The following is a 14,030-nucleotide window of genomic DNA, read 5'->3' as shown; positions in this document are numbered from 1 at the left end:
TGAAGTGAGGCTACAGTGAACGTGTTAGCATTAATTTCAGGGCTACAGTTTAGAATGCTGAAGGCAGAAGGAGGAGTTCCCATTGTGTTTGAAGTGTTTTAAGTCCTTGAGTGTTTTATCCCTGTTGAAAAGTAAAAATCTTCAGAGAATTATAAATTGTTGAGCATATTTAATTTCATCCTATGTGTGAATGTAGCAGTTTTCAAGTCTGCTAGAATTACCCCATTTAATTATCTAACCAGTAACCTCCTGCTGGGACTGCACTGAAATTAGTATCTGCTGAGGTTTGTGCTTACAGATGTTTTTCATAATTATATGGTCTATGGTTGAGAACCTTTTTACTGGCTGCAGTGCTAGTAGTACCTCATTCTGGTCTGGTATCTTTGAGGCAAAAAATAGTTTAGAAAGAGCAAAGTGTCACTCCTGTTCCGGTAGGAAAAGCTTCTCAACTAATCAAGGGAGAGAATGACCATTTCTTAAATTTAATGGCTTTTTCATATTACATTTTTTTCATAGATTTTCATTAATACCCAGCCTATATGAGAGCCATATCATAATAGTGTAGGATAACTATATTTCACATTTTTTTTTATGCAGGGTAGCCCTGGTTTGCCAGGAGATGTTGGTCCAAAGGGTGATCTCGGACCTCCAGGAATTCCCGGTGTTCCAGGTGAGGAGGAAACTTAACATACTCCTGAAAAGTATGCAAAAATATCTCTTTCATATCCTTCCTCTCTCAAAAGAAATGCCCAAAGAATGCTGACTCTATGTTAATAATTACTGACACTGAAAGCTGTGTCAAAAACCACAAAAGCATTGAGATTTGTCTTAAGATTTTTTTGTCTCTTGCCTGTTCTTGCATTGAAAATATTAAATGTGCACTTCCTTTAAAAGATGGATGTAAAATTGATTGTTAGATGCTACCAGTCAAGAATCTTCAAGTTTTTCTTGAGAATTGAAGAGGCAAATCTTATAATTATATGTGAGGAAGTGAGCTCTGTATGTCTCTCTTGTTGAATATACAGGTGTATAAAAATACAAGTATTAATAGAAAAAACATAATGCTTTTAATCTAGAGAATGATATTATTAAAGTAACAGAACTTTGAGGAGAAGTAAGAGAAAAAATACGAGAAATTTATTTTCAGTAGTCATTTCTTTTATGACTTAGTGGTGATGTTTGTATCATGTTTTTGCAAATAGTTAAAAAGTACTTGAGCAAATAAAGTCATGTCTTTTTCAGGATCATGGGGGTCATACATGATTATTCCACACATATCCTTCCAAATCCAGAAATTACTGAATTTTCATGCAAATATTTTCTTTCACTTCAGGTCCAAAAGGGACTCCTGGCTTCCCAGGCCTTAAGGGTGAGCGAGGTGATCAAGGTCTTCCTGGATCTAAAGGTATAATGAAGACTTGTGCTTTTTTCCCACAGATTTTTTTGGTAAAATGGTTATTTTTGATTAATTTATTGTTATTTGTGGCTACAACTCTTCACCCTTTTGTTCTGTGTAAAAACTCAGAATATGAAACCGGGTATCATGGATCAGCATCTGAATGGTCAGATTAGAATCATAGAATGGTTTGGGATTGAAGGGATCTTAAAAACCATCTAGTCCCAACCTGCCTGCCATGGGCAGGGACATCTTTCACTAGACCAGGTTGCTCAGAGCCCCATCCAACCTGGCTTTGAATGCTTCCAGGGATAGAACTTCTGCAGCTTCTTTGGAAACTTCTGTCCCAGTGCTTCATCACCCTCACAGTAAAAAAATTGTCCTCCTTAAGTCCAATCTAAATTAACACTCTTCCTGTAAACACTTCTTTCTTCCACACTGTTACCCCTTCCTCTGTCACTCCAGACCCTGGTAAAAAATCTCTCTGTCTTTCTTATAAACCCCTTTTATATATTGAAAGGCCGCAGTGAGGCCTTCCTCGGGCCTTCTGCAGGCTGAACAAGCCCAACTCTCTCAGCCTGTCTTCATAGAAGATCTCCTCCACCCCTCTGATCATTTTCATGGCCCTGCTCTGGGCCTGCTCTAACAGGTACATGCCCTCCTTGTACAGGGGACCCCAGAGCTGCATATAATACTCCAGGTGGGCTCTTAGAGCAGAGGAGGAGCATTGCTGGCCACACTTCTTTTCACGTAGCCCTGTATTGGCTTTCTGGGCTGCAAGCAGACATTGCCGACTCATCCCGTTTTTTATCTACTTGTGTTTCCCAAGTCCTGCTCTGCAGGGCTGTTTCAATCCATTCATCCCCCAGTCTGTACTGATACTGTGGATTGCTCTGGCCCATGTGTAAGACCTTGCACTTGGCCTGCACTTGTTGAACTTCATGAGGTTTCCACTGGCCGACTTGTCACGCATGTCAGGGTGCCTCTGGATGGCATCCCTTCCTTCCAGCATATTGACTACACCACTCAGCCTGGGGCTATTTGCAGTCTTGCTGAGACAGCTCCATGGAGCCTAAGGTCTGAACAGCTATTTCAGTCCATGGGAAGTCTGTTTGGCTGGAGATATCAGCATAGATAGACTTCATTTTGGGAAGTTTTGCAGTTTCGTTCACATGTAAAGTCTAGGATGTATTGATATCTTGTGACTCTCTGGGACAGGCTTCAGTCGCTGACTTTATAAATGGCAATACAAGGTAACTTTTTTTCATTTGTGCTATACTACATTCATGCTGATTTTCTTGGTTGATTTTCACAGGTTTACAAGGCCCACCAGGCCCACCAGGTGCTTTTCAGCTTATTAAAGGGGATCCTGGCTTACCTGGACCTGTAGGACCAGTTGGTCTCAAGGGATTCCCAGGACTTCCAGGTCCCAAAGGACAACAAGGTGAGAGTTTCTAATTTGCCAGTAGAAACATATTTTTGTAATGTAAAATAGTCAAAGGTAGGCTAGATACTACAAGATTTTTGGTATAATATTATCCAATTTTTGTAAGTCACTTAAATTGTGTCAGTGAGGAAGAAGCTTCTTTTTGAAGCTCATCCAAAACAGATGCCTTCCTGGTGGTTTTTTATAGGCTCTCACTCTGCAGGCAGCACATCAGTATCTGAAATCAGCAGTAGGCAGAATGACTTGCAGCACTCTGCTTATCCTTTCCCCAAAATGTATTTGTCAGGGTGTATTCTGTCATTAGTTTTGAATCCAAACTTAATTACTGTGTGTCTCTGGGACAAGAAGGCATGAGGAAGAACACTTGATGCTGGAATGAAAAGCAATTCCTGAGGAAGCTTGTTCCATGGTCCTGGATTTCTTCTTTTAGTCCAGATATGGCAATTTTTATAAAGAGTAGGTGAACTGAAAAAATGAAACACATCAGCAAGTAGGAGAATGGAGCAAGTGGTAGGAAAAATGAAATGCTGGCACGGGGACATGTCGTTCAGAATGATGGGACATGGAGAATGGGAGCTCAGGGGTGTTAAGATTCTAAGGGAAAGCTTTTTTCCTGAATGATTTATGTTGAGTTGATGGGGAATTACAGTGGAGGATAATGAATATCTTCTTCCTAGTTAATAAAGTCGATATGAAAGTTTTCTCTTGAAGGTGATGATACAGCTCTGCAACTGCTGTCCTTTATGAAATAGCTGTGAAACAGTCTCAGTGATTGAACACAGCATGGGTTTGCTTGTGCAGAATCCATTACTCTATCACTAGTAGTCAATTCAGTACATCAAAACAATGTTTCTTTTTGGGTGATCAGGAAAAGGAAATCTGTGAGTGTCTGATGAGTCACAGAAATATTCCTATAGTGCTGATAGTATTAACTTCCTTCTCCTGAAGTAAGATTTGCTGAGTTTATGTAGAATTCATAGCATCCCTAAAAATTGATAAAGGGAAGACATAAAATATGTCTGAATTGGGAAGAAGCTAAGAGGATACACATTTTCCCACTGTTCATGACCCTAATTTTTTATGGTCTATTTTTGATTGAGTCATATGATAAGCAGAGAGAGAAGAGATTCCTTTTCGTACTCCAGTCAAATGCTAGCTTGTTTAGAAAGATGCTCTCTCCTTGCTTCTCCTTCTCTACTATAGAATCACTTTGCCTGCAGTAACCCTCATATATTCTCTAGATATGGAACTGTCTGCACTAAATCTGCAGGAGTTTAGTTTATGCTGAGGCATACCTATGCTGTACTGTATTAAAAGCCAAAAGGTCAGAATGAACATGAAATAATATCCACTAATAATTATTGCTTGTTTTTCAACAGGGGTGACAGGACCTTCAGGTGTACCTGGACCACCTGGTAGTCCAGGGTTTGATGGTCAGCCTGGGCAGAAAGGAGAAGCTGGTCCTTTTGGTCCCCCAGGTAAGTCCCTGCATTCTTCAAAGACTTGATTCCTTCATGGAAAAAATAACATGTGATATTAGGTGTGAATGTATCTAATTTCACTTCTTTAGACATGTAGGGAGGGACTCTGTCTGCAGAAATAAAAGGAGTCTCTCTGTATTGTAGGGCCCAGAGGATTTCCTGGTCCCCCTGGCCCTGATGGCTTGCCTGGGGCTATGGGCCCACCAGGGGCACCATCAGTTGCTCATGGATTCCTTGTTACCAGACACAGTCAAACCATTGAAGAACCATCATGTCCATTTGGAACAAGGCTGATTTACCACGGCTACTCCTTGCTTTATGTACAAGGCAATGAAAGAGCACATGGCCAAGATCTGGGTAAGTGGAGACCAAATTAGAATTCAGTTAGAACTCATTACAAACCAAATGCTGCTCTCGTTTGTAGGACTGCATTGAGCAAATCTGTGTAATTGCTCTGGCTCAGACCTAGGCACACCAGAACAAGGAAGATGTTGCTACACCACAATGGATACAACTCCTAGTTACTGAGATGGCTCACGGGGTCTTGGGCAGTCTGATGGATCTGGGTTTGCTCAGCCTTAACAGATATTTATGGAGAGGCCTTTATTGCAGTCTACAGCTGCCTAGAGAAAGGGTAGAGAGTATAGAGTCCCTTCTCAGAGAGTCTCAGTGACAGAAGCAGCAATGGACCACAAGTATGAGATACATTTTAGTGAAACATGAAGAAAAGCCCTTTCATTATGCTGATGGTAAACCGTTGGAACAGAACCCCAGAGGGATGGTTGAATTTCTTGTCTTTGGAGATCCTCAAAACTCAACTAAATCTGGATCCAAGAAACTAGATCTAACGGGTAGGGCAGTTCGCTAGATGACCTCTAGAGGTCTATTCCAACCTAACGTATTCTGTAATTCTACAGGCAAGACTGGACTACTCCTTTCTTTGCCTTGTTCATTCCTCATGAAGCTAAGAGAATTCACTTCCTCTGAGAAAACTGGGCCATCCAGAGCAAGTGTTCTCTGCCTTATTTAGCTGCTCCTGGAAATTATTGTTAGGCAGTTGGCAGTAGCTTAACAAAACTGTTAAGAAATAACCTTTCACTTAACATTTCAGGCACAGCAGGAAGCTGTCTTCGGAAATTCAGTACCATGCCTTTCTTATTCTGCAATATCAACAACGTCTGTAATTTTGCATCAAGGAATGACTACTCCTACTGGCTGTCTACTCCTGAGCCCATGCCAATGAATATGGCTCCTATCACTGGTGATAATATCAGACCATTCATCAGCAGGTATGGTTTCAGTTCTGCTGTATTTATAAAGTGAAAAAGCCTGTGGAAAGAGCTTAGGGTACTTTATTTTTCTGGACAAGGTTTTGAATCTGTACATTTTTATTTCCTGCCTTTAAATTTGAAGTTTAAATTCTTTTGATGAAATGTTTCAAAGTGTGCATGTTTTCAGTTTAGACTTTGATCAAAAATAAATCCATTTTGGGGAAAACCCAAAGAAATAGAATAGCCTATTTTGAGTATAATTGAAATTCAAAGATATACTTTGAAATGTTGTCTTGCAAAAGCTGTGATGTATTTTGAAGGAAAATTTGTGCATTTTTTCACAATTCTTGTCCGAAACACTTCTGTTCTTTGACTAGCCATAGCTAGAAGCTTTTTAGGGCTCAGTTTCCTTTTGTTTGAAAATGGTAGCATTTTTATCATACAGTAGACTGACAGGCTTCTTCCATTGTTTTAGACATTCTGCTTGAATACAGCCATTATTTTCTGAATTAAAGGAAACAATTGAAAAATCAATCATCTATTTTTTTAATAATTCCAGATTCACAGCTAGCATAAAGAATGGTGCTTATATCAGAGACATAACTGTTCTGCATCAATGCAATGTTGAATTTTTGGTCCATTTGAAATTTTAAGACCACTAGAAAACCTCTTGTTGCATAATATATCCAGTGCTGAAGCCAGAGTTGTGAGCAAGAGTGTGGCAAACTGCCCTACAATTGGATATGAGTCTGACAAGGGAATCTTCACCTTACAGCTGAAGTGATAATCATTAGATACAGGCATTACTGTCCTTTCTGTCATTGCTTCTAATCTGTATCAGCTCTTGCTGATCCCTCTTCCAGGCATATTTAATGAATGGGAATGGAGATTGCTGGTAGTGATTTCTCAGGTACATCCAAGAGAAAGGACAATCCAAATCAGCAGTTGGTTGTATTCTGGATATCTTGGATGTTCAAAAAGCTATATGGCTCTACTGCAAAACATTCCATGTTTATTTTGCATAGTGGAATCCATCTTGTATCTGCAGTTGTACTCTGTATTCTTACTTTTGGTTTAGTACCAAAGAAGTTGGTATGTTTTGAAAATGAATGGGCAGATTGAGGACAAGATTCTCAAGAGAGATTTTTTTGGTCTTACATTTTTGGTTGTTTGTTGTCCATGAATGGAAGGGGGCTTGACTCTCAGAAAAAAATTCAAATTGCCAGCCTCTGAAATTTATATTCTTTTTATGCCATCCCATATAATGCAAAATAGCCTTTAACAGTCATATTTGAAACTCTTGCTGAAGGAGGTACTAACCAACACTTTGCCTTATCTTATGCCTACGGATTAGCTTTTGCACCGTAAGAACGCGTAAGTGTGTATATGTATGTACATGTGTGTGTGTGCATGTGTGCTTATGTGTCTTTCTCCTTTTAGTCATAGAAATGAGTGAAATAGTTGTAATCCTCATTTTAGAAAACTAGCAAAGAATCTGGTAAACTCTTCTTTCTATTTATTTTATTAGTTGATGCTTTTTGACTGACAGTTTTCCCTGTCCAAATGTAGAAAATGTGTAGAAGTGTTACTTGCTGCCTTGAATCACAGGACTTCTTTTCCTGTATGGCCTTCTATTGAAATACCAGAAATCTCTTGAAGCAAAGCAGAGCTCCAAGAATAGAGGCAGCTTTACATTCCTTCTTTTAACTTACTCTTTCATTGATGTGTTTCTTAAAATAACTCTTGCTTCTGCACTAAAGATGAAGGCAGTAGGTATGAAAGCAGTCTTCACAAGGCAGAAATAGCAGGCTTTCATTCTGAATACCTTTGCTTCTCTGCATTTTCCAGAATCCAACTTAATCCATTTTGCACTTGATTCTTTTCCCTGCTCTGATAACAGGGATCAGACTGTTTAGTTTTGAATAATGTTCATAATTGCTAACTGCAGCAGCCAGTTGAAGAATTGTACAAGGAAAAACTGATTATATCTACCAAATTCCTTATTGCCAGCCCCCATATTAAAATTCCAGCCCAGCTCATGGGTTTTTTGTGATTCTGTGGAGGAATGATTGGTCATTGGATTATTCAGTAACTTAGCAGTTCTGAGACATGAGGAATTTATCTGAAGTAAAAGAGCTGGTGCTGCATGCCTTTCTGGAGAATTGCTTTGAAGTTTGTTGTGCAAGTTACTTTGCTGGAAATCTCTTAGTGGACATATAGACCACAAATGTAAATAAAAAACACTTTCAAGGAAAATGCATGGGAAAGAGTCTGCATTAGATTAGATTAGCAGTGATTGCCTTTGTAAGACATTTTCCAGAGAGATGGCTTTTTCTCTGGAAGTCAGAGCTAAGTTTAGGATGATGAATTGCTGTTACTTGTTTCTGATCAGATTAGACCACTTTTAAGTGATACTTGCTGAGATAGTGGCTATTTGTCCCCCATGTTCGTGACATGGAGCACTTTATAAACTTCAGTACAAACAGGACTAGAAAAAGAAAAATACATGTAAATATTCAGATAAGAGGTCTCTTATTCTTTTCTCATAGGAAAGCTAATAGGAATAAGACTTAATAGTTGAGCTTTCCCTAAGTAAGGGAGAAATTAGAACTTTATCAAATAAATTAGAAATTAACAAGAAAGAAAAAAGAACCAGTTGGCTGTTTTTCTAAATGAAACATTGTGATTTTCCTTTGGTTTTGAATGTGACAACATTTTCTATTTCAAGATTCCATAAAGAAAGTAGCTTCTGAATAATGAACTGTTAATCCTTAAGTGCACACAGCTCATTCATGTCTTGGTCCTTCTAGATGCTCTGTATGTGAAGCTCCTGCTATGGTAATAGCTGTTCACAGTCAAACAATTCAAATACCACCGTGTCCTGAAGGCTGGAGTTCACTTTGGATTGGTTACTCCTTTGTCATGGTAAGTGTACTGGGACATACTCTGAGCTGAGGAAAGCATTTGTTTCAGGGTTTTGATCTATGGAAATATAGTATCTGCCTCTGTCCCTTCAGGTTTTTGGAGGGCATTAGTCCTTCACTCTTTGTAGTGACTTCAAAAAGAACCTGGATCATTTTCCCAGGCAAGGCCTGGGCATGGTCTGAGACACAGCTGGATCCAGAGCTGTTAGCACTTGGCAATGGGAGAGAGACCACTGTGATGTGGAGTGGGAATGGAGTTAAGCTGTTCAGATAAAAGCCATACCAGACCTTGTGCCTCCTGGGCCAAGAGCTAGCCCTGGCACGTTGCTTACATAGAGATAGCTTGAGTCCTGCTGACTCCTGAAGGACTTCTGTGCATACAGAAGTCCTGAAGCTGATATTGCTCATGTGTCAAGCTGCTGTTGAATGAGAGAACCCAATGCCATCTCTGGAGTCTTCAGCTCCACCTTCTTGTTCCTCCTTGAGCTGAGCAACAAAGCAGCAGATGGACAGAACAGAGGATAAGGAGAGAAGTGTGAAGAAATATTTGTGCGAGAGAGTTCATTGCAGGTGTAGCAGAAGAGGTGGAAAGTCCCTGTCTGACCAATGCTTTTGCCTTTCCTAGCACACCAGTGCTGGTGCTGAGGGCTCTGGCCAGGCCCTGGCATCCCCTGGCTCCTGCCTAGAGGAGTTCCGCAGCGCTCCCTTCATTGAATGCCATGGCCGGGGCACCTGCAATTACTATGCAAATGCTTACAGCTTCTGGCTTGCCACTATAGAAAGGAATGAGATGTTCAGGTAAGTTCATGATTTATTTATCACTCTTTCAGACTCAGTTGAGCCTTATCACTGAATAAAATAAGTATTTTTTGAATGGAATACAGGTTCAACTATTGGCTGTCCACTAGCACAGTAATTTATGTAGTAAATTACTTTTGTAGCAGAAAGAAAAGTAGCTTTCAGGGGAATTAATGAATGCGTCATCAGTTAGTGTTTGCAATGTGTCATTTGTATCATGTATTTTGCTTTTCAGAATAATCTAACAATGCTCACAATTCCACTATGTTTCTGATTGTATTCACCAAGTGGTAACTGGGATAGGCTGACATACTGATTGAAATTAGATTAGAATATAACATTTCCTGTAAATGGGCATTAACTTATAATAGAACTACTTGCAATTTGTACAGGTGTTAAACTAAGTGAGTTGAACAATTATTTACCTTAATTATTTACCTACCCTAATGTTAGAGGAAGTATGTTTGAGTAAAATGCAGCTAGTGGTCATAGGCTTTGTTCTGGTCTCCTGCACATGAGTATTTTTCAACACAGGTTCATTTGCTCTTTATGAATGTTACTAATATGTTGGCATATAGGTCAGTTGCCATGTCTGCATAGCTTAGCTAGTCAGCAGACATTCCTCTGGAGTGCAGGTAATCGCCCTCTTCCACCACAGTGCTGGCTGCTGCTCCTGTTACCCTGCGTCTCTTCGTGTTTTCTGTCTGGATCTGTGAATGCTACCTTGCCTGTCTCAGAATGAGACAGGTTGTTTAGCCAGTTTTCACTTTTTGTTTATCAGATAGCTGTCAGTGGAGTAGGTAGAAAAACTGAGCACTGAGACTGAGTATCACTGGGGCTGTAATAATCTTAACAACCTGAAAAACTGCTGCCACAACCACCCCACCACTGGGGTAAGCCCTGGATCCCTAGGAAAGAGGAAGGTTGGTCAGAAGAAAATTTTGAGTGTTGTTTCCATTCCTTGAGTCCTACCCTGAGACCTCTCAACCTCACACACCTTTCTGGCTGCAAACTATGTCTCAGATTAATAAAATAATCCCAGATCAGGGGACCTGCCCTGCTATCAGAAATCACAAATACTCCTCAATTTCCTGTAAACACATTGTATTTTTTAACGAAAAACATTAAATGCAAGCACAACTTTGTCTGAAAATGATTTATTTCTAGTTGCTAGGAGGTCTCTAACCTCCTTATGACAGGTTAGAGACTCAAGGTTTGGGTTGTGTTTCTATATGACATCACATAATTTCTTTTGCCAACTTTTCATTTGTCTTTAAAGTCACATGAGTTAGCAGAAACTCATAAACAGTCAAATTTCAGCTTCTTTGCCAATTTTATTTGAACTCTTCAGTAAGTGTGTGATGTTTAAAACTAGTCTTACAATAGTTTGTGACCAAACTTGGAAGTGATTACACACTGGAGAACTTAGGAACACCTTCTTGGTTCAGCAGAGGCTGGAAGGGAGACTTGCATTCCAAGCTGGTGTTGTCAGTCATGAACCTGAAGATTGTTAATGGGTCTTCTAATTTCTTTCTTTTCTGTAGGAAACCGACTCCCTCAACCTTGAAAGCTGGGGATCTACGCTCAAATGTTAGCCGTTGTCAAGTCTGTATGAGAAGAACATAATGACTTTTGAATTTCAACTAATTTCACACAATATGGTGCTATTTGTTTAACAGCAATGAAGCCTAGACATATATCATATGTACCTCATTGTTGTCCAATATGAAAACAGTAAAGTGCCTTTTAGGAACTTGCATAACTAACACACACTGCTTTACTGGCCCTGTCCTTGCTAAAGAAGAAAAGAGACAACAAAGATAAGCTTCAAATGTCGACATGCCAAATGGCACTTTTGATCAAAGTATATGTATTTTTTATATAAATGCAATGCACTGATAGAATAAAAAGTCAGCATTTATCCAGAAAAAAAATGCAAAGGTGCTAGGAGGTATGCAGTTCTGCCTTATACTGTTTGACCCCCCTTTCTCATTCTTGTATTATATATTTAGATTCATTTTTCTTCCCCAGATAAGTTTGTTACCGTTATCTAGGTGTCTTAAAATCCCAGACTCTTGGGTATGTACTTATTGTTCTTGTACAAAGAAATACTAATGTAAAAAAGAGGTTTGGGATTACAGACTGTGGTTAAGCAACATGTAACCATCTTTTCACAACATAGAATGCCATCCTGCCAACCTTTGCTTCTGTTTGTAGCCTTTAGTGCTGTTAGTATTAATGGGTCTACATCTGGAAGAAATTGCCAAATTGGCTTCACAAATAGGCAAGTAAGTGTTTCTGCTATATTGGTACTATGCAGCTTCTTTGTGCAGTAGAACAAACTTTCCTGTGGAATAAAGAATGATCCAGCAATGGTCAAGAAGAAAAATATATATAAATATTTTAGTAATTTATATAGATATCAACCATTAGGCAAATCAAGCTCTAAGTTTATCATATCAAAAAGAAGCTTACAAAATTTTTCTTCTTTTCAGTGTCATGAATTAGGTGTTAAATGCCAAAATATGATGTGAAATGTTCATTTTACATAGCCATTTTAATGCTGAAGTTGCAGAGACTGAACCCAGGTTAATAGTTATTTGTGTTTATAATAGTAAATTCTGCTTTGAGCTTATAGTCTTTATTCTGTATTTAATATTTTTCAGGGTTTTAAACACTACTCACACACTGAATTACTTGATTTTGAAAAGTATAAGGCCTTAATTTTGTTAATATTGTGCCAAAAAAATTCTTCAAAGTGGCCTCAGAAATATTTGTAAGAATTTCTATGCAATGATACCATTGTTTGAGCACGTCTGTGTCCAGAAATGTTTTATGGACTATTACCATGCAAATACCAAAAGATTTTTGCAAATGCCAAGGCCTTTGTGTAATTTCTTACATGTGTATTTCTTAAAAATTCAAGTTTGTAATAAAACTATTTGTGTAAAAAAAAAAAAACAAACAGAAGAAAGGAAGATGTTTTTACTAATTTGTTATTAGCATTCATTCACAGCAATTAATTAATTTTAATAAGCCATCAATAAATGCAAAAGCTTGATGCAATCATAGATGATTTTTGTTTTGCACATCTTGCAGATGTACAAAGCATCTTCTAAAGGGGGAAACAAGGCACTGTATTGACACCTCTGTTGTTATCTTGTAAGAACTGAAACTGATAGATGAAACATGAGAAACTTATCCCTGAAATGTATTTGATACGAACGCATTACAAAAATTTGCCAACTTCATCTCAGCTCATGGGAATCAACAAATTATGCACATTTTCACTTTTCCTTTGAATTTTTCATGCACAAACAGAACTGAATTATATAGGACAAAAATTAAAATATCTCATAAACTTTGCTTTTAAGTGAGCAAGGTGAATCTTGGCTCTGGTTGAAGAGGAAATGGGCCGTGCTATCATTTTCATTGGCAAAAGCACATAATTTGCTAAAGTTTCATGTTGTTTTCCAAAATTAGTGAAGACACTGCAGCTGCTGCTATTTTGAACTTGTCTTTCAATTAAAATCCTTCCGGACATTCTCTGACGAAATGGCTGAAGGCTCCTGCATAGAAATTGGCCATTTCATTTGGCAATGATTCTCAACTCTCATGGAAGTTCTGACACTTGATAATCTTATTTATAAAAGACCACTCCTCACAAAAGTTCCTTTGTAGTCTATAAAATAAAACAGTCCGATTATGCCTGAGCAGCCTCATGCAGGGTTTTCCCAAGGACACTTGACGTCCAGAAGAAGAGGAGAAGACTATAAGGTGATTCCTTGTGGCATCTAGGAAAAATTATTCAAAGATAGAGTCTTCACTGACTCAGACTGTCCAAACTGTTGCTCACACTCTACATTTTATCTCCTAGTCAGCTAGGGATTTAATTTGCTATGGTCAAATTGTCTTAGAACTGCCAGACAGTTGGGTCTATAAAGTTCTTCATGTATGTTTAAATCAGTTTGGTGTGTATGAACCTTTCTGTTCTCAATTGGGAGCATTTGGAAACAAGGTCCTTTGAAAATTTTTGAAAACTGCTTGAACTGTAGTTTGATGTCTTCCTTATCTAGTAGTAATTATTTATTCTATAACCTCCAGTTCATATAATGACCTAAACCATTCTCATGCTGAAGATGCTATTTCTTAAATCAATCACTAAACTATTTGGTGCTTATTGAATATCAGTCAGATCTCCTGAAAATGTATGAATGCTAGATTTTGATGCCCTGGGTGAGGAAGAGCCTGTGTGAAACACTGCCTTGCTTTCAAAAACCTCTTTAGTACCCCATATTCAGGCATTTATGGCCAGTGTTGTGGCTACAATAAAGTTCGTTGTGTGAACAGGCATCTGCTAAGTCATCACTTATTCAAATTGTGTTGCAGAAGCTTCAGGAGAAAATTTTTGAGTGCAGTACTTGAAGAGTCGCTGTCATGTTCCAAATAAATACATTTCTAAAACAGCAGGTGGTGCCCTTGCTCTCTTTGCGGTAACGCTGGGACGGACGGCTCTACACTAACACCAAATACCTTGGTCTCTCATCTGCTAACAGGACCCTACTGAATACGTGACTATTTTCTCATGTCTCCATCTCTACTTTGACACGTTCTAGTCACCAGCAGTTTTCCTTTTGAAATAGAAATGGATCAGTTTTCAGTTTAAGAAATTTCTATACACACTACGAAATAAAAATATAATTAAGTGTTCCA

At 38.6% G+C, this 14,030-nt stretch overlaps 1 protein-coding gene across 1 annotated transcript in view; it reads left to right on the top strand.

The window, feature by feature from the left end:
• COL4A1 (collagen type IV alpha 1 chain) overlaps nt 1-13,784 on the top strand; it is a 120,798-nt gene extending 107,014 nt beyond the window's left edge. Inside the window, exons 44-52 of the mRNA XM_058045832.1 lie at nt 598-670; nt 1,334-1,405; nt 2,712-2,840; nt 4,223-4,321; nt 4,469-4,681; nt 5,436-5,613; nt 8,406-8,520; nt 9,145-9,317; nt 10,862-13,784. Of these exons, the coding sequence (XP_057901815.1) occupies nt 598-670; nt 1,334-1,405; nt 2,712-2,840; nt 4,223-4,321; nt 4,469-4,681; nt 5,436-5,613; nt 8,406-8,520; nt 9,145-9,317; nt 10,862-10,943 (1,134 nt within the window). The 3' untranslated portion in view covers nt 10,944-13,784. The remainder of the gene's footprint in view (nt 1-597; nt 671-1,333; nt 1,406-2,711; nt 2,841-4,222; nt 4,322-4,468; nt 4,682-5,435; nt 5,614-8,405; nt 8,521-9,144; nt 9,318-10,861) is intronic.
• The last annotated feature ends 246 nt before the right edge of the window (nt 13,785-14,030 follow it).

Source organism: Melospiza georgiana, chromosome 2 (genome assembly GCF_028018845.1).
Source record: "Melospiza georgiana isolate bMelGeo1 chromosome 2, bMelGeo1.pri, whole genome shotgun sequence".
NCBI lineage: Eukaryota > Metazoa > Chordata > Aves > Passeriformes > Passerellidae > Melospiza > Melospiza georgiana.
The sequence above is the reverse complement of the archived record's forward strand: the minus strand, read 5'-3'. Positions and strand labels throughout refer to the sequence as shown.